Source organism: Odocoileus virginianus, unplaced genomic scaffold (genome assembly GCF_023699985.2).
Source record: "Odocoileus virginianus isolate 20LAN1187 ecotype Illinois unplaced genomic scaffold, Ovbor_1.2 Unplaced_Scaffold_5, whole genome shotgun sequence".
NCBI classification, from domain to species: Eukaryota; Metazoa; Chordata; class Mammalia; order Artiodactyla; family Cervidae; genus Odocoileus; species Odocoileus virginianus.
Window position 1 is genome coordinate 108,808 of NW_027224267.1, and position 26,193 is coordinate 135,000.

The 26,193-nt window shown below is 57.3% G+C and overlaps 1 protein-coding gene across 2 annotated transcripts in view; it reads left to right on the forward strand.

Moving 5' to 3' along the window:
- Positions 1–26,193, forward strand: part of RGS12 (regulator of G protein signaling 12) — a 120,549-nt gene that overhangs the window by 32,297 nt on the left and 62,059 nt on the right. For both annotated transcript variants that reach the window (XM_070462459.1, XM_070462460.1), the window contains exon 3: positions 10,135–10,251. In XM_070462459.1, the coding sequence (XP_070318560.1) occupies positions 10,135–10,251 (117 nt within the window). The remainder of the gene's footprint in view (positions 1–10,134; positions 10,252–26,193) is intronic.

Genomic DNA, 26,193 nt, shown 5'->3' on the forward strand with positions numbered 1-26,193 from the left:
TTGAACGGGGAGAAGTTATCAGAAAGAACCAGGCCAGAGCTGGCTCACCGCCACGGGAGTGCGAATGGAACCCTGCGCAGGAAGCAGCAGAGGGGCCGAAGGCAGAGACGTAGAGCCTAGAGGGCAGGCCCGCGGGCGGCGGGCTGCTGGGCGGCGCTGGCTGCCGGGGAGCAGGCTGCCCCCCGGCGACGGCCTCGGGAGAGTGTGGCCCTGACGGCCCCGCGGGAACCAGCACGGCCCTGCAGGCAGAGTGCTGTCCCGCGGCCCAGCTCCAGCGTCCGCCGCCGGCCAAGAAGGTGCTGAGTGCCTGGTGCTGAGAGGGAGCGCCTGGGACGCCGCCCCGGCCCCGCCCCGCCGGCCCCGCCCCGCCGGCCCCGCCCCGCCGGCCCGCCCCGCCCTCGCCCCCGCCCCGGCCCCGCCCCCGCGCCCTCTGCGGCCCTCCCCCCAACCCCGTCCCCACTCAGCGTCTTTGTGCACGGGCTTTTCCGAGCGAATTCGGTCCAGGGCCTTCCTCGGATGTGGCCTCGAGGCCTTGGCATGTTTCACTTAGAGCTGAGCGGCTGACTGCGCAGAGGTTCCACCGCATACCTGGAGCTGGTCAGTCTCGGTCTTCGCGGAGAGGCCCGGTGCACGTGGCGCCTCCATCGCTCAGACGGCAGCTGTCGCCTGCCTGGGCCTTCGCTCCTGATGGGCCGGCTCTGCCCTGCCGCACAGCCCTCGGGCGGGCACGGCCCTCCAGGGTCCCGAGGGAGCTCTGCGTGCCCCAGGGGACTTCTCACCAGCTTTTCCTTTTCAGCCCCTCCGACTGTGCCCAGTGGGGGCAAGCAGGCCTGACCCCAGGCTGGGAGGGGCCTCCAGGGGTGTGCGCGGTCTCTCTCTTCCTCCACCCTCTGGTGCTCATGACTGCTTCCATGTCATGCTCAGCAGCTCTTTGTGTTAAATGTACCCGTCGGAACTCCTGGCACACAGACTTTCTGTTCTGTCTGCCCGAAGGAAGCCAGCTGTTAGCAGGACTCTCATCACCGTGTTCGGTCACCAGTTGGTCCCCAAGTCCCATCACCTCCGTGTCCAGATGGTCCTCTTCATTATGCGCCTTTTCCTGAGCCCTATCCTGTGTACCCTGCCTCAGTCCAGATCTTGGCTTTCTGGGGCCCCTTTCTGCTGTGAGGCCTGGAGGGAAGGCATTTTCTGACTCTTGCCTGTGCGGGTGAACACCTCTGCAGGTGTCCTGAGGCCAGTGTCAGGTCAGCCGCCCCAGAGAGGCTCTCGGGGGACGCAGGAGAGGAGGTTTTCAAGGGTGAGTCATTTCCAAACTGGCAGAAGTTGTTGTCACTGAAATTTTTTTGATTGAATAAAACGTGCTTGTTGACAATGGCGTGAAGAATGATGTATTTTCGTACGGTAGGCTACATGCGCTCATTTACAAGTGATGGGTTTCAGTCTGTCACACAGGATTTTGTGTGGCCTGAACCCTCAGGGCTGTGCTCTCCGCTGGTCGGCCTGGGTGGGCTGCCCAGGGCCGGCACAGAGGCTCCCTCTTCATCAGGAGCCGTATCCCTCCTTCCTGTTGTTTCCATGGTCCCACGTGTGCCTGCACATGAACTTGAGGTTAAGACAGCCGCTCCGCAGGGGTGAGACAGCGTCTGTCCACATTCCAGCCTGCAGGAGGATGGGGGGATGGCAGAGGTGGTCTGCAGGAGTGGGGCAGGGAGCGATGGAGGCCCAGCAGAAGCTGCGGGCACCCTCTTGCTGCTCCTCGTGTGCCCGGCCTCGTCTCGGGGATACACCTGCTGCAGGGGAGGGGGTGTGCAGCCAGGTGGGAGGTGGGTGGGGTGGAGAGTCACCCGTGGGGACAGCCCAGGGAGCGGGCAAGCCGGTCACACATGCACATTTAATATGGCCCCGCTTTTGTTTAAGGCATTTCAATACCCCCCGAATAAACCTATGCATTTTAAAGCATACACATGTTTTTATGTAAACATATAGAAGAAATGAAAAGGAAACACTTCAAACACATAGTACTAGTTACCCAGGGCAGTAAGTGAAAACTGGGAAGGGCCCAGAACACTAGAATTTTATTTTTTTGTTGTTTTGATTTTTTATTATGGGAATCTGAACATGTTTTACTCATCTAAAAAGAACACATTTGAAGAAAAAACTTAAAATCATGTTAGTAATTCTTTATTTATTAAGATCAAAGTGAGGATTGGTGCTGGAAGCCTTATCGGTATTTCTGTGGCTTTGCTAAGGACAGGCTCATCCGTCCTCCTGCGAGGACAGTATCGGATTCAACAGACTGACCTCTCTTCTAGTACAATGAGAGGAAGTTTTAAAATAGACTGTAAAAAAAAAAAAAAATCTAGAGAATACTAAAAAGGCTGGGCAAAGCCTGGTGATTTAACTGCCTCTGAAAAGAGCGGCTTTGATCTTCCACCCTTGTAAACAGCGCCCTTGCTCAGCAACACCTGGCTCTCTCAGAGTCGGTGGTGGAGGAAGCCGAGGATGATGGGGAGAGTCAGCTGGTCTGGGAGATAACAGGGCCCGCCCTACCCGCCCGCCCGTGGAGGTGCTCTGCCCCGGGACGGACGCATGGATGCGGGGACGCGGGGACGCGGGGACGCCGGGACGCCGGGATGGGACGGCGGGATGGCACGCGGGGATGGCACGCGGGGATGCCGGGATGGGACGCGGGGACACCGGGACGGGATGTGGGGACGCAGGGACGCCTGGACACCGGGACGGGATGCAGGGACGCCGGGATGGGATGCGGGGACGCCAGGACGTGGGGACACTGGGATGCCGGGATGCCGGGATGGGACACAGGGATGCCGGGACGGGACACGTGGACGCCGGGATGGGATGCGGGGACGCCAGGATGTGGGGACACCGGGACAGGACGCGTGGACGCCGGGATGGGATGTGGGGACGCAGGGATGCCTGGACGCTGGGACGCCGGGATGGGACACGGGGACGCTGGGATGGGATGCGGGGATGTCGGGATGGGACGCTGGGACGTGGGGATGCGGGGATGGCACGCGGGGACAGCATGCCTGGGGACACAGGGACGCGGGTACATTGGGACGTGACGTGGGGACGCCGGGACGCATGGGGACATGGGGGTGGCATGCAGGGATGGCATGCCGGGACGTGGGGGGGCGGGACACCGGGACAGCACGCTGGGATGGGACGCCGGGCCTCTCGGCTCTCTGCACTCACTTGCTCTGCACGAGGCGGTCCTTCTGACCGCCTGCACCCTGTGCTCCCCCAGTGGGAAGGGCTCGGCCCCTCCTGGACCCGGCGGGGCAGGCCTTCCAGAGGAGCTGGACAATGTGTGGCGCGCAGAGGGGAGGACACTCAGGTGAAGGAGGCGGGCAGCAAGGGAGCGGGGACGTAGCAGGGCCACCGCTTCCCGTCCTTGGCTTTAGACAGTTGCCAGGAAAAGGGAGAATGTTCCCAGCTAAGTGGCCACCACGTTACTGCCAGAATCAGAAGGATTTGAAGTGCTTGAATCCGGTATTGATTAGTTTTGCTGTTTCTTAAGCTTTAAATGGCTTTATAAGACAGTGTTCTGTAACTTGTTTTCTAATAAGGCATGTCACTTCAAAGACTTCTCCATGATATTATCTTCACCTGCAGTTCATCATTTTAGCTATATAATAACCCATCATCTGAGCATACCACGAACACACACACACACACACATACACTCTCACACTCACTCACCACACACACACACACACAGCCATTAACAGAATGACAGACAGAATGCTTTGGTGAGCATTCTTGCACACGTCTCCAGCTGTGAATATGAAGGCATGTCTCAGGGTCTGTTCAAAGAATGGAAGGGCTGCTCTGTAGCAGGGCTGAGTGTTAAGCTTCTGATCTCTGTGTTCCTTTGTACCGACAGTAGCCGGGTCTCTGGAGCAGGTGCAGATGGAATCACTGACGGACGGTACTGCCAGTGTTGTGGCTCCTGGTGCCCAGTCCTTGCCCCAGACTGAAGCAGTGGGAACCGTATCCGGTGTCACCCTGCACGCCCCCCAGACAGGGGTCCCGGAGCTTCTACCCGTGCCGCCCCTTCCCCTCCTGCGAGAGGAGGGAAACCTCTATGCTGCGCATGGCCTCTCTGCGCCCAGGGGAGAGTCCAGGGCTTCTGCTCAGCCATTAGTCCAGGTGGGTCTCCAGGAGGAACACAAGACCAGCTCTCTCAGGTGTCTGAGGCCACGCTCCTCTGAGATGTCCTGGAGTTCTCACCATCTGTTCCGTCCTAGTTTAACCGCTGAGTCCCACGACTTGGAGGCTTTAGTCCAGGTTCCAAGCTCAGTAAAATTTGCTCACAATGCCCTCACCACGCAGAAGCACGTGGTGTTCCCGACAGCCCTGCACCCACTCCTCTGAGCTCAGATTGCCCGTGTGCTTGCTGGAACTTGCCTTTGTGAGGCTCCTCCACTTTCCGTTAAGCTATGTTATCTTGTGGCTTTAGTTTGCGTTCCCTGATCACAAAGGTGTGATTTCCTCTTTGTTGAGGGACCTACTGAAAACTTGGCCCGTTTTTCTGTTGGGTTGTCTTCTCTGATCGGTAGGAGTTACCGATTCTGGCTATTAACCTCTGCCGATTGCGCACAGTCCCTGAATGCCTCTCGGTGCTCCACGTGCAGCGTCACCTTGATGAACAGAAGTTCTTGACTTTGATGTTGTCCAGCTTGTCTGCCTTTCTCTTGCATTTCTCTTTTCATGAATGTGATTTAACACATTCCCTAGTACCCTGATCTCTGAAAGATTTTCTCCTTTTTCTCCCCCTAACATTTTATGGAGTTGATTTTTGTGTGTGGCATAAGGTGGGTGACAAGTTAATTTTTTCCTCTATGTGGGCAACCAGTCGGAAGCACTGAATTCATGTTCTCAGGAGGCCCAGTGGTGCCCTGTGCCGTGTGCCGCGTATCCACGTACGTGTGGGTCTCGATTCTCTGACCTCCTATGTCAGTGCCCCAGCCACCCTTTTCTTTCAGAATTGTAGCTTTGTGTCTGATATGCCTGATCTGATCTTGGCGTTGCTTAAGCCTTGCTCTTTTATACAGATTTTATAATCAGCTAATGAATTTGCCAAAAAAATTGCTATTGATTGTTTAATTGGGACAGCATCTCCAGGAAGAAATATCCTATACCGTATCCTATCCGCGAAAGTGGTATCTCTCATCAGGTGTTTAGATTTTCTTTCAGTAAAATTGTATACTTTCATAAATACCTTCACAAACATTGTTGACTACTTTTATTCTTAGATTATTTGATCAGACTGATTTCTAGATACCTTATATGATTTGTTACTATTATAAGTGGTACATACATAAAAGTTGTACATGTCGTCATTTGTGATATTTAAAAGTACAGTGGATTTGCTTCTTTCTATGTACCGCTGCCTTGCCAGGATTACCTCTCTTCCTGCTTGTTAATACTTGGCATCATGAATGGGTGTTGAATTTTAGCCTTTCTTTTTTGGTTCTTTTGCACTCACTGAGACAATCAGATGGGCTTCCTCCTTAAAAATGCTAATATGGTATATGGTACTGATAGGGTTTAAATATTGAACCCAGCTTACATTCCTGAGATAAGCCCAACTCGTGCTTGTCTTTATTCACTGCAGGGTTTGGCTTTCTAGTATTCTTGCAGGATTTTCGCATCCGTACTTTAGAGTGAGACTGTCTTGCACTTTCCCTTCTCTCATTGTTTAGTTTTGGTGTCAAGTTTACACTAACCTCACAAAGTCATAAAACCAATGGTAGCATTTTTCTCCCCCTTTCCTCCCTTTCTTCTCTTTTTGGCATATTGAATCTTTTATTTAAAAATCTCCACTAGAGGTAAAATCTGTTTTGTCTGTTATACATGGCTACACAAGCCTTCTCTGAGTCAGCATTTTCTGTCTTTAATAAACTTTTCCATTTTTTCATGTCTTAGGATTGTTACTATGAGTGGCAGGTAGTTGGATGTTTACCCTGATGCAATTTGATGTTCTGAGACTCAGGAGTAAGATTGGAATAAATTGGCGAATTTAGTCCATTTATATTTATTGAGATTACTGCCATGTATAGTCTTGGTTCCATGACGTTGCTGTGTGCTGTCTGTAAGTCTGTTTTTTTCCTAGGCTTCTCCTTTCCTGCCTGTTTGTATGTTTTGTTTTCAAGTCTGTTGTTGGCTTTCTTGCTTCCTTCATCACCTCCTTTATTGGCTTGGAAGTTCTGCCACACACCGTTTTTCTGTCTTTTGAACAAGTCTCTGTTTTCACTCTTGATGACTGCCTGTCTCTTAGACATTATTGAATAAACAGGCATATTCCTTAATTTTCTGTCGTGATTTGACTGACCTTTTGTACACATTCTAACTGTTGCTTCTTGACCCGCGAACAGGTTTCTCAGAAGACAGGTTAGATGGTCAGGTATTCCCACATCTCTTTAAGAATTTTCTGCAGGTAGAGCCTGGTGCTGGGAAAGGTTGAAGGCGAAAGGAGAAGGAGGTGGCAGGAGAATGAGAGAGAGAGGTTGGATGGCATCACCAACTCAATGGACGTGAATTTGAGCCAAGTCCTCGAGATGGTGAAGGACCGGGAGGCCTGGCGTGCTGCAGTCCTGGGGGTCGCCAAGAGTCAGACCGACTGAGTGACTGAACAATGGGAAACACATTTGCCCTTTTCTTTGTTGAGCAGGAGACCCAGTCTTGGCTTCTTTCTCGAGAAGGTGATCGCAGTGAAGAGGGGCCCTCCCTCAGCGCTCACGTCTCCCGAGTCACCTCTGCGTTTGTCCAGGGCCGTGTTGGAAGTGGATTTCTGTTGATTCTAAAACTGATTGGATGTTGGGCTTAGGCTTCTTCCTGACGGCGGAGTTTGTAGGAGCCGGACCTCACGAGCTGTGCTGGCCGCTCGGCTCTCATCCCTCAGCCCCGGGGCCTCCTCCTGTGCTGGGCTCGGGACGGGCTCTGCGCCCTCCCCCTGGCCAGCTGGGTTGACGCCCAGCTCTGGTCGCAGCAACTGGGGGCTGCAGTGCTCCCCGCTGCCTGCATCCAGCGTGGTTCCCTGCCTCCCGGGGCCTCTCTGCCCAAAACCAGCTGTCGCCTGTGCCCCCGAGGGCCCGAGTCCGAGGCTGGGGTCCTCCGTGCCCGCCGCTCCCCTGCCCGCAGGCTCAGACAGCTCCTCTTCCGTGCCGCCCCGGCCTCCTGGCATCGTGGGTCCCTTTTGCCCGCTCGGTTCTCTGGGGCCCAGCTGGCAGTTCTTTACGGGGACGCTCTGTGAGGCAGTCAGTGAGGCTCTGTGTGGCTTTGCTTTCTGACTGGACGCTGCCTGATTGGGCAGGAGAGGTGCGTCAGCTGGAAGCCTCGCTCCTCAGACTCCTGGGAAAGCTTTAGCTGAGCTGGCCTCCATTGGAACCTAGATGGCCCCGTGCGCTGGGGTTTGTTCCATAAATGCTCACGGAGCGCCCGCTGCGTGCCCGGCACTGTCCGGCGGGGACCCGGCCCTGCCCCACTGGGGTGTCTTCACCCTTCAGTCGGGTGTTCCTGCTCCTGATCTTCGAGACGAGACGAGACGAGAGCTGGGTTTGGCCCCGAGCGGGCCCGTCTCTGGTTGTGGCTCCTCACCTGCAGGCTGAGTAGGCCGGACAGACCGGGCCGGGTCACTGTGTGGGGTCTGGGAGGCCCCTCCGCGGGTGGTGGGCAGCGGGTTTTTCCCTCACCCCGCCGGGTGTCTCCCTTCTCTGGGCCTCGTCTTGGGGGGAACGAGACGGTGGCCCTCGGGGACCGTGCTGAGGTCACCAAACCTCAGCTGAGGCCGGGGCGGCCCTCGGCCTGCAGGGGGAAGAGCGGACTGTGCAGAGAGCGGGCCCGTGGGCCTTGCCGTGACCGCTTCTGCGTGTCAGTAGTTCTTTCTGGGAGAGCCGGTGACGTGGCGCCAGGCCAGCGGGGCTTTTCCAGTAGTTTATTAACGCCCGGAGCTTGGTCCCCGTCACGCCCGGGGTGGGGGGCGGAGGGGGCAGGGACTCTGGCGTCACTGAGAGCTGCAGTTCCTCCTGCTGCTGCGGCGTCGCCGCGGGGTCCGCTCAGGCCTTCCCTGACGTCCCAGTCCAGCTCCAGCCTCTGCACGACCAGCACGACGCCGCGAGGACCCCTGGCTCCCGGTTATCTTGCCCTCCCGTTTTCCCCAAGCCGGCGTTCCCGCAGGGACCACGGAGAGCGCAGGCCCTGCAGCCCCCGCCGGGGAGGTGGGAACGCTGGGGGCTGGTGGTTCCAGGACCGCCTCACCCGGGGCTGTTTATGGAAAATGCCTGAAGGAGGCTCTCGAAAGGGTGCACTGTACTGGGGGGAGGGGGCGGCCCAGGGGCGGAGGGGGTGGCATGGGTCTGCAAAGGGTCGCTGGATTCCAGTACATCTCACGCACAGACTCAGCCCGAGGCATATTTTTTGAAAAAGACATTAGACAAATATTGCTCAAGAATATGTCAGTAACTTGCTGGCAAGGCCCAGCAGTAAGCCAGGGTGCTGCTGGGGGTGGGAGAAGGGGGGTGGGCGGAGGAGGAGGGGACTTCGGGACAAAGGGGAGAGCCCGTGAGGGTCTGTCAGTGTCTCAGAGCCCCCCCTGGGCCGGCCCGGGTGCCCGTCTCCTGGAGCAGAAGCGCAGTTGGAACCCCAGGCTCACCCCTGGTTGGTGGGTGGGGGAGGGTCTCAGAGACGCGGCCCTGAGCACACTCAGGCTGGCGTAGGCCTTTCCTCGGCCTGTGAGAGGCAGCGTGGTGGCTCCCAGGCCCGTCTGGGGACAAGGAGGTCTCTGGGCAACTTGGCTCCTTAGAGGCCGATCCCCAGCCCCGCGCAGCCTCACTCCTGCACGGCTCCATGGCTTGCTTTCAGGGTGATGCTCCTGGGGCCTCGGGGGTCTGTCTCTGGCCTGGCACCCTCATGGCCCGCTTCCTGCCCCCCGCTGCCCTGAGGCCTGTTTACCGCAGTCCCGTGGGCATCACATCGCCCAGGGACCTTGGCGGGCAGGCTGGCAGCACAGCCCCGCCTGGGGTGGACGTGCAGAGATGAGGACGCGCTTGTGGGGGCATGTGTGCGCCTGGGCTCTTGCTGGGACGCGGGGGCTGAGGAGCGCGTGGTGACACGTTACTGCCGGGGACCCCCTTACTACCAGTGATGACACATCTGAGGGGTCCTGGTCGTCATTGCGTTTCCTCTCCCTGAGTCAGCTCCGTCTTCCCTCTCCCTCCCTCTCTGTCTCCCTCCCTCCTTCCCTCTCTTTTCCTCGCTCAAGCTCACGCGCTCTGCTCCAGGTGGCTTTTCTGAACCTCTGCTGCTCACGTGTCTGCAGCACGGCCGTCATGGGCCTCTGTCCCCGCAGAGGTGCTTGCAGCAGGGCATGGGTGCGTCTGCCAGGTTGGCGGTGCAGAGGCTCAGCCCAGAGAGCTTCACAGGGAAGTGCTGCACGTTCTGTCTTTCTGCGAGGTGCCCTGGGTCCCTCCGCAGGTGCGGAGCGGAGAACCCGAGGTCTCGGAGGGTTTAGACACTTGCAACTTCTTCTGTGCTTGAAGCAGGCCACTTAGGATTTCGCGTACCCAGGAAATGGGAGATTTTCAGCTGTGATGCCTTTTATTTTTAAAACGTGATGGCTTATTTGCTGAACCATATTTGGGGAGACGTCTGGCATAATGGCAGTGAATTAATTCTGGTCATTTCCTAGAGGAAGAATGAGAAGTGTTAATGGTTGGTTGTTTCATGCCACGGGCTTGGTTTGGTCTTCAGACACCAGCTGAATGTCCCGAGACTCTTTAATTTCCTAAAATGCTTCTAAAATTGTGTGAAAGCACAAACTTGTCAAAAACTAGTCCATGTTACTAACGACTTCCGCCACCCGCTCAAGCTTTCCCTGACACGCGCTCTGTTTCGCCCTTGCCCGTGGACGTGGGGTTGAGGCTGGGGTCGTCCTCTGGACGCACAGCTGGGGGTGGCCCGGTGAGCACTCGGGGCCCCGGGTGACCTTTTCCAGCTCTGGGTTTTCGTGTGTGAGGCCTCCCCTCCTCTCCGTCTCTCCAGGCGGCGCCCTGCGTCGGGCTGACCAGCATCTCCTCCCAAGAGGGTAACGGGTCTTTGTCTCTGTTTCAGGGCTCCAAGTTCGGGCGGGGCATCGGACTCGCGCCCCCGGCTCCGCGCACCTCCAGCCGGAGGTCCTTCGGGCGGTCCCGCAGGCTGAGCATCACCCGCTCCCTCGACGATCTCGAGGTAACGTGACGAGCGTTTCTTCCTTTATTCTCCAGGTTTTAAGGAATGATACAGCTGAATCTCCATTGACTCCCACCCTCCCCTTGCCCCCCTTCCTCTCCCATAGCCTTGACCTTCAAGGTGAGCGTCCATGCACGCCCAGCCCCTCCCCACCTCGTCCTTACCCACCCTGCCCGCCCTGACCCATCTCTTCTGCCCCTCGGCCGACGCAGAGTCGTGAGAAGTCCTGTGCTCTCTGCGTGCCGGACGTGGTGTTCTAGACACACGAACTCTCAGGGGCCTGTCGTGACCTGTTACTCAGCCAAACTTGGGTCCGTTTGCCCGATGCACAGAAAAGCTCATCCACTGACTCGGGCTGTGGGGAAGGACCGCACAGCCTTTATTGTGGCCCCGGATGAGGGCAGCGGGCAGCTCGTGCTCAGGAGGCCCGGACTCCTGCGGGCTTCAGGGGAGGGGCTCACGGGGCACTTGATCAGCTCACGGGCAGCGCTCCGGCTGGTGGGTGCTGAGCTAACGAGGTGATGTTACAGGAATCTCAGCCATCCGCCTTCTGCTTCCAGCTGGTCTGGGGTCAAGGTGCTGTGGGGGCAGCACGCAGTTCACCTCTTCCTCCTGGCAAGGGTTTCAGTATCTGCAAAACAGCTCAAGGACACGGCTCAGGATATTCTCTGCAGCCCTTGAGGAGAAACTAAAGGTCCTTGGCTTTGTTTTATGGCTCAACTGTTACTCTTTTGTCCTGCTTGACGGTTTTCTTTCGTTTTCGCACTGTCTCACTTTTCTGGTTGAATCTGCCCTTCGGGACTGGGGGAAAATCAGGAGGCGAAAGCTTTCCTAGAAACAGGAGGTGGGGGCGCAGGAGGGTGTGTCCCAGGAAGACCTCTAGGGCTCTGCTCCCTTTCATACCCCCTCTTAGAGATTTGGTTCTGAGCCACAGGTCCTAAAGTATCACCTTGTGTGGCTCTTCTCTTTGATCTGTAACGCTGGAAAAATGAATAGACTTCACTCCTTGAGCAGTTCTCGGTTTACAGAGAAGTTCAGCAGGAAGTACCGAGAGTTCTGCGTGTATGCTGTGCTGGGTACGTGACTTTTAGCTTCAGTTCAGAGTTTGCGTGGAGGCCGCTCGGGTACGTGACTTTTAGCTTCAATTCAGAGTTTGTGTGGAGGCTGCTCGGGTACGTGACTTTTAGCTTCAATTCAGAGTTTGCGTAGAGGCCGCTCGGGTACGTGACTTTTAGCCTTAGTTCAGACTTGCGTGGAGGCCGCCCCTGGTGCCGTCATCCGGAAGGTCTGGCCGGATGGAGGAGGGCGCGCAGTCACCACCACGGTGTCCCACGGAGCAGGCCCCCAGCCCTGAACCCCACATGCTCCGCCTGCTCACTGCTCCTGCTTGCCCTCAACCCTGGCAGCACGGTCCTTTCACTGGTTCATTTTGCGTGCTTTAAAATTTTACCCAGATGTAACTCTACTCCGTATCTTATTTGCCAGGGTTTAAACACTGTTTCATATTTTCAAGCTTTGCCTGTAGTTTTAGTTTAGTTTACTTGTTATGCGACCTTTCACCATGAACGGATTTTATTCCACTCTGCTGCTGCCTGGCGCTGCATGCAAGGTCGGAACCATCTCCTCTGAACAGGTTGTCTGTGGACAGGGGGTGGCGGGGGTCCGTGTGCACACCCGGGACCCTGAGAGCCGTTCTGGGCATCTGGTGGCTGTGACGGGTGTGGCTGAGCCCACCCAGGGTCTGCTCACCAGCGGGACGTGTCCCCCCCCCCGGTCACTGACGCTTGGGACTGTCGCACTGAAATCTTCCTGTGTCCATAAAATGCCAGCTCGTTTTAATTTGCATTTCACAGACTGTGAGTGAGGCTGAGTATCCATCATGGGCTCTTTGGCTATGAGTTTTCCCTTTTTTGAATTAATAACCTATTCATGTCCTTCTAGTTTTTAAATTTTTATTTATTTTATTATTTTAAAAGTAGATTTTGTAGTAGTTCTTTATGTTTTGGGGACACATCCTGTGTCAGATAAATGTTTTGAAAATATCTTTGTGACTTTTTTCTACCTTTGTTTACCTTTATTTAGGGTGTGTGTGTGTGTGTGTGTGTGTGTGTGTGTATTTTAATTGTGGTAGAACAGAACACTGAATTTACCATTTTAAGTGTCCAGTTGAAGGCAGTAAGCACGCACATCATTTTGAACGTGCCCATGACTCAGTCAGTCCCCCTTCCTCCCAGCCCCTGGCACCCACCCCTGCCTGCTTTCTGCCTCCAGGAATTGACTTTTGTGTCTGGCTTATTTCACTTAGCATAGCATCTTCACGGTTCACCCATGTAGCAGGTGCCAGAGTGTTTTTCCTTTTTGAGACTGAATAACGTTCCACTGTGTGGACGGACACTTTGTATTTATCCATCCTTCTGACAATGATGGCCCCTGTGGTTGCTCCCATCTTTGATTAATGTGGCCAGTGGTTATGAATGCGAGCATGCAGCTGTCTATTTGAGCTCAGTTATGTTTTAAAAATAGACCGCAAGATAATTTCTTACAAACTCAATAATAGTTATCTGGAATAAATTGTCTGTGGGGTTTCTTTTTGCTTAAAACAGAAAGTTAATTTGTGTTCTGATGCAGAAGCTGGAATCTTTGGCTGTTAGAGCTGGAAAGAGCCTGGACATGACCTCGTTATCCAGACGAGAGGAGGGACTGATTCTAGAGGTCTTCAGGGGCAGGGGTGATGTAAGGTGGTCGGCGCTTGGTACTGGGCAGTGGGAACAGGAGCAGCTGTGGGACGGCTCCCTGGGGCCCCAAGGCGGGGACAGGCCCCAGGGCAGGGCCTCGGGGCTCTGGGGTCCTGAGAAGGGGGTCCCCACTGAGCCTGCATTCTCCCTTCGGGGGTTTGGCCAGGCGTCGTCTCTGCATCATCCTGGGAGAAGGGTCTCCGCAGGGCCCAGGAGCCAGCGGAGCGGCTTGGGGTGGCACAAGGTCTGCTTCCGGACATTCGCCGTGGACCCTGTGGTCAGGGCCCACTCGTCTTCTCGATGAACGTCCAGGGGCCAGCCGGCGTCCGCGTGCCTGACCGAGGGCTGGCCGCACACCCCCGCCCTTGCCCTCTGACTGTCCCCGGTTCACAGAGGAGAACCCAGGTGCAGGGAGAGAGTTCTAAATTTAGGCCCCGGGGCGCGGAGCTCCCCTCCCCAGCTCTGAAGCTCTTACTTTTGTCCCAGTGGTGCGTGAGAGACGGGATTGAATCTTTGCGCCTTTCTGCGTGAAGACTTCAAAGTGTAGAAATGATGTTGGTCAGGCTGTTTCTAAGGCAGCCTGTCTGTCTGTCCTTCCCTCTGCCCCACACCCTTCGGCCGTCCTGTCCTGGCCTCCCAGCCTTGTTTGGCTCCTCCCCAGGGGCACTGGCTTTAGCCTCTTGCCTCTGGGTCCTAAGCACCCCGGGCCTGTTAGAAGCCCCACCAGGGCCTCTGTGTCGGCTGCCACCAGCCCGGCTCCTCCACACAAGGCCAGGTCCAAGTCCACTTCCCAGGCCCGTAGGACCCAGTGTCTTGGGTTGGGTCTGCTGGGAGAGGCAGACAGAGGGCTGTTGAAATGGGGTGAGGGCAAGGAGGACGACCGGGGAAGGTCTGCTCAGAAGATAAAATGGTGAAAGTATAGGTCAGTCCAAACGAACGGTGACTGTGTAAAGCAAGAATAGCTGTGTTTGGTTTGAAAATACAAGAGATTAAACTACAGTGCGGCAGGCTGAGCGCTGGGGGGGTGATGGAGGTCAGGTGTCTCTGGGTGCCCACTCCTCTAGGGAGAGGATGCGGGGCGACCAGGATTCGATTTTCATGCGGTAAGGATGCACGTAATCTCCAGGGTAATGTGAGACAGTAATGAATGCACTTTACATTGACAGAAGGAAAACATGGAATAATGAAAAATATTAAATTTGAAAGCAGGTGAGCCAGGAGGAAAGGGGAGACACAGGGCAGAGAGCAGGAGGGACAGGCAGGCAGCCTCGGGGAGGGGGGTTTCCGTCCAGCCGTGCTGCTCGTGGGTCAGCGCTAATGGGGTCACATATCTCAGCTAGAAAGGAGAGACTGTGAGGTAGCGTCAGAAACCTGGTCGTGCCGTTTACGAGGGGCACCCCTAGCACTCAGGAGACAAATGTGAGGCAAGGATGGAAGAGGAGACACCTGCAGTACTGATCGGAAGGGTGGAGGTGGAGCTGCAGTGGTCTCACAGCCGTCTCCAGGCAGCGCACCACTTAGACGGACGGGGAGCATCATCAGGGCGGGCCGCGGGGAGCGCCGTTGTAAGTTTCATGTGCATTCCGTTACACAGTCTCCACGCGTCTGCAGCAAAAACCCACAGAGGGAGGAGCGGAACTGGCCGGGTCTGTACTCGGCAGGGTCCACCCTCCCTGCTCAGTGACTGGCGCAGTCGGCAGGGAGAGCTCAGAGGGTCTGACCGGCATGACCCGCGGGACCGGTGTGTGTGAGGCACCCAGCAGACGCGTCCCCCCCAGCCCCCCGGCATGCATAGTGAAGCTGACCGTGCGCTGGGCCGTAAGGCAGGTCTCAGCAGAGGCGGATGTCTCTTCACTCGGAGCCTGTCCTCGGCCAGACAGGTGTGGCAGAAACCAGCAACAAAGGAAGGCGCCTCACGCACGTCATGAGGTCCAGAGTGTAAAAGAGAATCAGTTTGGAAATTAGAGCATATTTTGAATGAAAAGGAACATACATCTAAGCCCGGGGACGCAGTTAAAAGTGTGCTCAGAGGAACAGTCATAGCTTTTCAGTGCCTGTGTTAGAAATGAAGAAAAGTGGGAAGTCGCATCAAAGCTCAGGAAAACAGCTGTAACACAGATGCAAAGGCAGTACAAGCTGGACAATGATGAAAGTCATGAGTAAAATGAGCGAAACAGCAAGAGAGCAAACACGTCAGCACAAGAACCGGTCAAGAGGGATTACTTCCCAACCCATTTACGAGGCCTCCAAAACCTTGAACCCAAACCTGGCAGACACTTTAGAGGAAAGGAGAGTTACAGGGCATCTCACTGCTGAGAGAGGTGGAGGATCCTCAACTACACATGTCACCTGGTCCAGCCGTTCATGTTTCTTCTAAGGACACAGTGTTTTTAACATTTGCAAATCAGTCATGTAATTTACCACATTAACAGAGTAAAGTAGAAAAATCATGTATCATCTTAACAGAAGCAGGAAAGACTTTTGGTAAAATTCAATATCAGTTCATGGTTAAGAAAAAAAACCTTAAAATAGGGATTAAAGGGGAACTTCCTTAATTTGATAAGGGTTTAAAAAAAAACCTATGGCATGCTTCAGACTTAAGCTTTCCCTTTGAGATCAGGAATGAGGAAAGATATCTGTCACTGCCATTTCTATTTAAATGTTTTCTGCAAGTCCTGGTTAGTGTAGAACAACTGAGGTTTAAAAACTTGCAAAGGAAAATGACAATGTTATCATTCTCGAATGATGGGATTGTAACATGAAAAATCTGAAACAATCTATGGGTTCCTTCTTAAAATTAATGAGTGATTTAGGAAGATTGCTGGATGTATGGTCAATATACAAAAGTCAGCTGTGTGAGGACTTACATGGTGGCCCAGTGCGGGGGACGTGGGTTCCGTCCCTTGTGGCCGGGAAGGACCACGCCAGGGCAGCTAAGCCCGTGCACTCGGGAGCCCGTGCTCGGCGGCACGAGAAACCTCTGCCGTGAGAAGCCCGGGTGCCACGATCAGAGAGCAGCCCCTGCTCGCTGCATCCAGAGAAAGCCCAGTGCAGCAAAGAGACCCTCACCTGAAAGAAGACCCTCGGTTAATTTAAAAATTTAAAGAGTCAGTTGTAGATAGTTAGAAAATGATGTATAGATTTGATGTAATTTGAATCAGAATCCCAACAAGTAATTTTGTTGAGCTTAAGAAGATAATTCTAAAAAATTTGTTGAAATGCAGATGGTCAAGTGTAGTAGCCAAGAGATTCTTGAAGAGGAATGAGGTAGGAGGACGTCCTCTATCAGCCTCCAAAGCTTACGAACTTAGAGCAGTGGAAGACAGTGTAAGTGTCAGTACCCAGAGAGACAGAGAGTGGGGCAGGAGAGAGAGCAAGGAAGACCCGCGCCTGTGGACACGCCGGCTGTGTGCAGAGCCGGGACGGCCTGGGCTTTTCAGTGGTGCTGCAGCGAGGACAGGTCTGCATGGAAAAAGGGAGAAAGAAAGAAGCTGGGTTCTCCCCCGTGCTGTGCAGACGGAGTTAATCCAGCTGTGTTGGAAATCTCCCTGGGAAGGGCAAAGCGAGTGTTAGTGGAGGATAAAGTAGACGCTCATCTTCGTGGTGCTGGGGAGGGAAAGACTTTCTAAGCTGAACGCAAACTGTAAACCCCGAGATGGACTCTGACCCAGCGAATGCTTGGAACCTACCTTCATCCCAGCATCCCATCCCTAGGGTGCATAGGGGCACATGAGTGCGGCGACCCTCGGAGGCCCCGTGTCCCCTTGTTGCCCGGCAAGCAGAGCAAAGCCAGCAAGAGATGCAGACAGGCCTTTGATGAGAGATGACACCCAGTGGCAAACCCAGCTCTGGTGGATCCAGTCAGTTCATCAGGGAAGAAAATGGCAGCTCGCGAGGTCCACACCACAGAATGTCTGACGTGGAAGACCAGTGGACAGTGCAAATGTTGGTGTGGACGTGAAGCAGCCGGACTCTTGCCTAGTGGGCAGGAGTGTTGGCTGTTCTCAGCAACACTGAAGACACCATCTCATACGGTGTCCCTCCTGTCTGGGACGACAGCCTGTGGGTCCGGAGACCGGCAGCAACCCAAGGCAGCGTCGTCACAGGCCGCCTCTCCACCGCAGCGTGACTGGGCTGCCGCCCCGGCCGCCTCGCGATGGACGTGCGGGCGTCACGGGGCGGGCGGGCGCTGGAGAGCGCTCTGCAAGCTCCGTCTGTGTAGCCGTGGCCCGGGGTGGCGTGTCCAGTGTAGAACCGTAGAGAGAGGCGGGCACTGGTGACGCTTTTCCCTGTGACCTGCGGGGCCGCGCGGGCTTCACGCTGTCTGTGCTTGTGCTCTGTTCTGAATGGGTGGCTTCCCGGGAGTGCCACGTGCACGATCGTGTGCCCTCCGGGCCTGTGAGTGCTGAGCGGGCAGTGCAGCCCAAGAGCCTCAGAGGGGTGTGCAAGAGGGCGGGGGGTGTGTGTGGGAGCCTCAGAGGGGTGTGCAGGAGGGCGGGTGTGTGTGGGGGCCTCAGAGGGGTGTGCGGGGGAGGGATGGGTGGGAGCCTCAGAGGAGTGTGCCGGAGGGCAGGGGTGGGGAGGGAGTCTCAGAGGGGTGTGCAGGAGGGCGGGTGGGAGCCTCAGAGGGGTGTGCAACAGGGCACGGGTGGGAAGGGAGTCTCAGAGGGGTGTGCGGGAGGGGTGGGTGGGGGAGCCTCAGAGGAGTGTGCAGGAGGGCAGGGGTGGGGAGGGAGTCTCAGAGGGGTGTGCAGGAGGGCAGGGGTGGGGAGGGAGTCTCAGAGGGGTGTGCAGGAGGGCAGGGGTGGGGAGGGAGTCTCAGAGGGGTGTGCAGGAGGGCGGGTGTGTGTGGGGGCCTCAGAGGGGTGTGCGGGGGAGGGATGGGTGGGAGCCTCAGAGGGGTGTGCAGCAGGGCACGGGTGGGAAGGGAGTCTCAGAGGGGTGTGCAGGAGGGCGGGTGGGAGCCTCAGAGGGGTGTGCAGCAGGGCACGGGTGGGAAGGGAGTCTCAGAGGGGTGTGCAGGAGGGCAGGGGTGGGGAGGGAGTCTCAGAGGGGTGTGCAGGAGGGCGGGGGTGTGTGGGGGCCTCAGAGGGGTGTGCGGGGGAGGGATGGGTGGGAGCCTCAGAGGGGTGTGCAGCAGGGCACGGGTGGGAAGGGAGTCTCAGAGGGGTGTGCAGGAGGGCGGGTGGGAGCCTCAGAGGGGTGTGCAGCAGGGCACGGGTGGGAAGGGAGTCTCAGAGGGGTGTGCAGGAGGGCAGGGGTGGGGAGGGAGTCTCAGAGGGGTGTGCAGGAGGGCAGGGGTGGGGAGGGAGTCTCAGAGGGGTGTGCAGGAGGGCGGAGGGCCAGGGAGGGGAGAGGTGCTGCTGGCAGGTGGGGGTGCCGGGGGGGTGGTCCTCCCTGGGGGGCTCCTGAGACAGGAGGTGTGGAAGCGACAGGTCTGTTTCTATATGCTGTGGTCATGACCACGGCAGGCGGTCACCGAGAGGCCGGCACCCGAGAGGTGGGGCAGGAGACTGGGTCAGCAGAGGCCCTGCCTGAAGGTGTGCAGCCGGCCTCGGAAGGAGGTCCTCGCCTCTGCGCGGCATCTTCAAGGTGCCCAGGGCCTTGAAGGGGGTCTGGGTGTGGGGGTCCGGGGTGAGCAGTGCAGGCCGAGGGGAGCGGCGCTCGAGCCCAGCTGCCAGGAGCCGGCCCTCCCACCCCACTGGAGACCGTGAGCCATGCTGTGTGTGGAGCCGGGCTGGGCCTCTGATGACCGTGGGCAGGAGTCTCCACGCCTGCTCCCTCCGCCCAGGGCCGCCTGTGATGGGTCCAGGGGCTGTGGCGGGACTGGCAGTGCCCAGGCTGGGCAGCAGGGGGCGCTGAGGCCATGCGTTTCCCTCCCTGGGAGCGGGTCCAGACTCCGCGGGGGAGCGGGCAGGGGCACCTTGGGAGGAGGGTGGCTGTCCCTGGTCCGTCTGATGCCGATGTTGAGGTCGAGTGAGTTGCTTCACATCAGCTCTGCGGGGCTGACCCCCTGAAGGAAAGGCAGGGGACTCCGACCTGGACCTCAGACCTGAGACTGGGAGAGAGGTTCAACCTTCCAGCCCCTGGCTCACCTCTGGGGCACTCTGGGCCATTTACAGAGTTCACATGGTCTGGGGTGAAATCTCCCCAGACATTTCGAAACAAGCTCTTTTTTTTTTTTTTTTAACCTATTTCTTACTTTTGCTACTTTGCTCTTTCAAGGGAAATTCAACTTGGATTTTTGCTTATTTTGGTATGTCTGTGCTAGCTTTAACTTCTTTATGTAGGAAAATATCTTAGCTCTCGCTGAGGCCCTGTTGACTCAGGGGCGCACGCTGGGATCTCTCAGCGCCTTGTCTCCTCCTTGAGGGACTGTTTATGGACACTGGGTGAGGACAGCCCTGCGCGAAACTGCTGCCAACCCTGCCCCGGAGGACGGGCTTCCCGCCGCGAGGAGCGGCGGCCGGGCTCGGAAAGGGTCCCTTGGGCTACTTTGCCAAGAGTAAACAGGAGGGACGTTGGGGCAGGAAGGGCCCTTAGGATTGCTTTTGGGGCCACGTGGTGGTCTGGGCGAGGGGAGGGCTTGGGGAATGGGGGGCTTGGGCCAGTGGATGGTGAATGATCATACGTCTCACCTCAGACCACCCCCTGCCCCCGCCCCGGCGGGGTCACAGCTGAGACCAGGCAGCTGCAGGAAGCCTGCGGAGAGGAGCTGGGGGCGGGTGAGGCTGGTTTCCTGGGCACCTCCCTCGGTGGTCACCATGGTCACTGTGGACGCCCCGCCTCTGCCTCCGGAAGTCTTGGGCATCCCCGAGGGTGGGTGGTCTGACCTTCGCTGGCCTCCTCCTGCTGGTTCGGGTTAGTGGCCCCGCCTCCTCTGGGAGCGGAGCCAGGGGCCTCTCTGAGGTTATCCGCCCTTGTCCTCTTGGCCAAGCCGGACAGCTCCATGCCACTGGCACGTGCCAGGCCTGTTAGGGGCTGTGCTGGACTTCGCGCCCGTCTCTGAGCCCACCCCCATCTGTCGATGGTTCAGCACCACCAGGACGCGGTGGTGGGTGTGGTGGGTGCTCAGAATGTCTTGGTCCCTTGCTCCAGGAGCTCCAGCAGGCTCTGCCACCCCAGGGTGCCACGTGGCACAGGGGTGTTGTGGCCCGATTCTCACCTCTTTTCCTCTCTTTGCCCTGTGGACAGCAGAGGAGGGGCAGACTCACAGCCAAAGGGGAGACAGAGCCCCAGAGAGACACAGGAACCCGGAGGGCACAGCTCCACGTGGGCCTGGCGGGGCGGGGCCGCCTTTCGGGCTGAATTGATAATAAGACGCGTGAAGTGACGCCCTGCTTCTTGTGCAGGCTCACTGGGACGTCTGTGCGAGACGGTGAAAATACAGACCAAGTGGGGCTTGGTCTGAGCGGCTGAGCTCCTGGACGCAGGGTTTCCCGCCGTCCTGGGAAGTTGTGCCCGTGGGCGGGGCCTGTCCCAGAGGTTGTGCCTGTGGGCGGGGCCTGTCCCAGGAGGTTGTGCCTGTGGGCGGGGCTTGTTCCATAGTCTCTTTTCCTTCTCGGTCCCTGATGGTCCTGGCTAGGTTCTGTCTGGGGGCCTTTGCAGACTGCTGTCTTCTGCTCTGGCGAGGGGTCACTGCCTCCCCCCAAATCCTGTGAATTAGTGCAGGCGGGGCCCTTGGAAGTCAGCGAGGAGGACAGTCAGGGTCACAGAGTCAGGGACTCAGCTGATCCCCATGAAAACTGCAGGGTCACCCCCCAGAGCCCTCCCGTGGGTTTCCTCTGTTCGTGTGCAGGTGTGTGTGTGTGTGTGTGTGCTGGAAGGGGAGGCCGGGGAGTGCAAAGACCACCACGTCCCACTCCTTGTCTCAGCTCTGCCACCAAGGGGGTGAAGGGCACCTCTGCAGGCCAGAGGGCACCCCCTCTCCTTAAAGACTGGGCCCTACCCAGGAAAGCGGTCTGAGGCCCCTCTAGGCCGGCAGGCATCTGAGGCCCTTGTGTCCTGGGGTGGGGCAGCCCGTGCCCTCCCTGCCCCCCAGAACCCCTGCTCCCTGCCCCTCCTCGCTGGCCCTCACGGCCCCCAGGGTCCTCCCTGAGGCCGAGTGGATGGCCGTGACAGCCTTGGCTTGCTCCCACTCCCACTTCCGTGTGTTTATCATGTGAGAATGGGTCCGAGGAGGCCGGGCCGGAGCCGCCTGTTGTCTGCGAGCTGCCGTCCGGGCCGCGCCCTGCGCTTCTGCAGTAAACACGGCCGGCGTCGTGGAGTCTGGGCACTGGACACTCCCGCTGGCCGCCTGCGCCTCTTCCCCCAAAAGCCGAGCAAGGTGGAGCCCCAGGCTGCCCTCCCCGCCCACAGGCCTGGGCAGGGTGCCCCCAGGAGCCCCTCGGATGAGGCCCCGGGCGTCCGCACGTCCAGAGACGAGCAGGTGCTTTGCAGGGGCCCTCGCTCCTGGACACAGGGCTCTTTCTCTTCCTGCTTCCCTTTTAAGTCAAAACAGGACCTGCTGCGGCTCCCTCGCTTTGAGGCCGTGTGGGGTGCTGGGGGCAGACAGAGCCGAAGGTGGAGCAGGGGCCGGCCGGGGCCAGGTCTCAGGAGCCCGCTGTTCCCGGGCTGGGCCCCTGCACGCGTGCACGTGGAGCTCATAATAGACCCGTCGGAGGCTGTAATTAAGGCTGCACCCTGCACCACGCGGCTAGAAAACAAATTCTCTGCAGCTGCTGTGCTGACTGAGAAATTGCCCCTATCAGCTGAAGTTTTATTCTTCTGATTTGGGAGAGGAAATACTTTAAAAATGATCTCACGGTGTGATTTATGTAAACGGCTTTTTTTTTTCTTTGTGCGAGACAATTGAGATAGAGCCTGAATCCCGGGCAGACCGCAGCTTCCTGCAGTGTCCTGTTGCCATGGGTGACGGAGGGAGCGGATGGAACTTCATCTGAAATGCCTTTAAACTTTCTGACGTGCACAGGCGTGCGGCGGGGCTGGGTGCTGTGTTTCAGAGCTGTGTGCCTGGAGTGGGTAGGAAGTCCTCAGGTCTTAGGATGAATTCGGAGAAAGGGTTGCCGGAGGAGACCCACGTTTTAAACAGCCAGCAGGTAGGCCACTCCAGATGTTTTTGTTGCTTACAGAATTGTTGAGGAAACCTGGCATCTCGGTTACAGCTTTATTTTCAGCCTGGTAGTGCATGGTGGCTTTTAAGTGTAAACTTTGAAAATGTCTTTCTTGTGTCTGCATTGTGGAGCTTGAAGTGTCTCCCATGGAGGTAAAAGCCAGTCCCTGGGACCACAGACCCACACCCCGAGTGAGGCTGGGTTGGGAGGCCCTCATGCCAGTCCCCTCAACCCCTCGGGGGGACACTGCCCGCCTCCCGAGTCAGCCTTACAGGGAGCATCGGGGGTCCATCATCCTCACCATAGTGACTGGAACAGATTTGGAAGATGAGTGAATTTAGATTTCAACTGCATCACTGTAGTACGATCGTCTTTTACTTTTTAAATTAATGTTTTATATGTTAACATTTGTTTTTCTTTTTTAAGAGTTGTAGTATAGTTTTCCTTTTCTAAAAAATTGATTTGCAGTGAGTTAGTTTCGGGTGTGCAGCCAAGTGACTTGGTTGTATATGTAGTATTTTTATTTTATTTATTTATTTTTTTATATGTAGTATTTTTAAATGGGATGAGCTGGTTCTGCTTCATATACGTGCACAGGAGACTACTGGCAAATCTATTTACTGACTGATTAGTGTCTCAGCTTCTAAACGTGAACTTACTGTAAAATGTTTCTAAGGCTTTGAGAGTAGGAATAATATATTTTATCTTTTTCTCTGGCTGCGTCGTGTTGACGTAAAGGCAAAAATACGTTTCGATTATTTATAGACGATTGTCCCTAGTTACTGGGGACCGGTTTAAATTCGTCCTTTCCTGAGAGTTATTTCATCTTAGCCTCTTCTCCTGACATCAGATTAGCACCCTGTGTAGAGAAGAGCAGGGGAAACTGCTCACTCAGAGGTGACTGGTGGGGATGCTGGGTTTAGGAACATGACTGCACGGGCTTTTCAAATAGGAAATAGAAATAGGTCTGCTGGACAGGTCAAGAGTTATGCCTATGAAGGAAGGGCAGGTTTTAATGGGTTTTAAAAGTACTTTGTCTGTATTTGGAGAACTCCCTGTGCTAATAAAGCTCACTTGAGAGGGTGGGGAGCCGCTTTGATGTTTACGGGCGTGCCTGCTGCATGCTGCCTCTGGCCGGCCCCGCAGGAGCAGTCCTGGGCTCCTGTTTGTCCGCTCCTGTCTCTCCGGAACATGAACTTCGGAAATCCCGTGTGCAGTACACGTACCAGTTAACCAGTTACTAGTTTGTATTACGTGTAGGCTGCATTTCCATTCCCATAGTATATAGAGGCAAGTTTTAGAAAAGGTTGTTTTTTTATTTTAAGTGAAAAAAAAATCACTAGAAGTCTGCCTTCTATTTGCCGCATAAATGATTTGGATTCATTTTGAAATTTTGCAAGTGCTCAAGCCAGCGAAGTTGTTCATGGTGGGTGTGAACGAGTCTGGTTGGTGTGGTCCTGTTTTTAAGCAACAGAAAATTGCAGGAAGGTGGTGGGGTGGCGAGCAGTCCTGAGGAGCTGGCTGGCTCTGCCCGCGGGTGAGGGGCAGGGGGCAGAAAGTGCTGTGGCCTCCAGCTCAGTCCTCGAGAGAGAAGTCTTGAGGTGGAGGGCAGTGGTCTGCGGTGGCCGTGTGGGAGGGCCCCCTGCCCTTGACGGCTCTGAGCCTCAGACTGTCCGTTGTCACAGCGGGGGTGTCTCGGGCGCTCTGGGGCCCTCAAGGAAAGCTGTGACTGTGAAGGACTGTGTCTTGAAAGCGTCTTTCACCTTGGAGAGGAGGACCTGTGGGCCTTGAGAGGAGGCGTCTCCCAGGACCACTTGAGATGCTCTCGGGTGTGACCCGAGGCTCTCACTGCCGTTGGCCCATTGGTGCCCCCGTCTCATAGGCATGAGGTCCAGCGGAGCGGACTTTGGACTCTAGGACCTGCCCATTTGCCAGTCCCAAGCGACCCACCGTATTTCAACCACTGCACGGGGGGACGTGCTAGTCCAGCCTTAGGTCAGGAGGATTTGTTGCAGGAAGGAGAGCTTAGGTGGGCTTTCTCTGTGGACCCCTTGGAGCCCCCTGCCGCGTCTGACCAGCTTGCTGGGGTGGGGCCGTGGCCGTCCGCGCTGTGGCCAGACTGCCGTCCAGGAGGTGGGGACGGAACTCGCCCAGCCCGAGCTGTCGGACCTGAGCCTGCGCCGTGCAGGGCTGTTGAGTTCAGGGACCCTGGGCACCGCCGCCGCTGGACGGATTTCGCACTGCCCCTGGGGTGCGGGAGCAGGCCCCCCTCTCGAGATCTGGGCCCCAGGGCACCGCCTGGGCACTGCCCTCCGTGCCCCGACCCCGCTCTGCTCTCACGGGGCCCACAGTCAGCATCCTCCGTGCCCGCCGGGAGGAGACGTCCGAGCCCCTGGGGCGCCTGCTCGGGTGGCCGGCCGGGCCGGAAGGCCAGTCAGTCCTGGGGGTCCTGGGCGTGAAGACAGTTGTGCCGCGTCGCGCAGTGGCGGGCTGTGCGAGGGTGGACGTGACGAGCCTGTGTGGCCCCCTCCCTGGCAGCGTTACTTCTGTGTGCTGGGCTTCGGGCGGCACGTGGAACCAGAAGGCTGCACGTGAGGAGCGGGACCGGCGCCTCTTCTGGGTGGCCCGGGGCCCTTTCTGGGCAGCGCTGGGCAGAGACCTGGGGCTGCGGGTTAGGGGGCTGCTCCAGCGGGCACCCCAGCGGTCGGGGCGCCCCGGCGGCTCGGGCCCGCCCGCCCCAGGCCTCTTTACCCCAGAGCTGCCTGGGGAGGGACATCCGTCTGTCTGGACCGGCCGCTTTGCCCCTTGGTCTGTGGGCTGCACAGACAGACGCCTTTACCTTTTAAGGCTCTGGTCGCCGTCGTCCCCGTGAGAGGAAGGCTGAGGGAGGCCGTGGTCTTCCCCTTTCTTCACATCTTCCCTTTTCTCTCTCGGAGGCCGGTCACCCTGAGCTGGGCTCTCCCTGCGTCACTCTCGCGGAGACCGCGCTGTCGTGCCTCTGGTCTCCTTGCGTGCCCGCGGGCGGCTCCTTTCTCCCCTCCAGCCCACAGCGGTTCTCGTTTGGCAGACGTGGAGGCCGGGCTCACCTCCTCCAGCAGTTGCATCCCAGCTGCCACCGAGGCCGCACTTCCCAACCCCCTCTGCAGACCCTGAGATGTGGACGAGCCTCTGCTCCTGCCTCAGGCCCGACCCCGCGGCCCGGAGGTCAGCAGGCCCCTGGGCTTGACCCTCTGAAACCCTCTGAGTCCATCTGAGCTCACACTCCTTGCCTGCCTGCCCTCCTGCCTGGGGCCCTGGGGACCCTAATTCCGTGCCATCTGCTTTGGGGCGCCTGCCCTGGATGGCGGGCCCTTAACTTGCTGGGTTGGTTTCCAGCCCTGGCAGGAATGCCTGGGTGGTAGGTTTGCAGTGGTGGGCACCCCATGTCTGGAGGAGCCTGGGCTTGGCTGAGCAAGTGGAAGCTGTCCCAGCAATCCTCCCACTTCCTGCAGCCCTGACCCAGGACCACCCCCCCACCGCATGGCTGGGTCCCGGCCTTCATGAGAAAGCGTGTTGTGAAGCTGGGCTTGGAGTTCAGCTGCCAGGGGGCCTGGGCTCTGGCTCGGTCAGTGGCTGTTGATGCAGAAGGCGCTTCTGGTGCACGGGTCTGTCCGAGGCTATGCCTGGTGCCAGCTTACCCGCTGGGCCAGTGTGTATGCTGGCTTGGGTTGTGGGCGTCCAGCTGTCTGTGGGGATGTGCCCTCTGTGATGCCCGCCCTGTCCACGCAGTGGGGGTGTGGGTCTTCCTGCAGCCGGGCCGGCTGGTGGGGAAGGTCTCTGTCTTGATGTAGCGGGAAGGCCAGAGGTTCCTGGTGTAAGGTCAGATGCTGCCCCCTGCCCGCAGCGTTCACGTGGCACCCGGGTGCCACCTCGTCCGTGTGCCTCTGGACTTTTAAAGGTTTTGTGATGAGTGATCTGGGGCTTTTCCAAGGGCAGGGCAGAAATGCTAGCTGTTAAATTCTTAGGAAAATGCTGTGACTGTGGGTTTTCATTCTCTTGATTTTACTGGGGCATGAAGAGCTGTTTGGCGTGCGCGCACACACACACACACACAC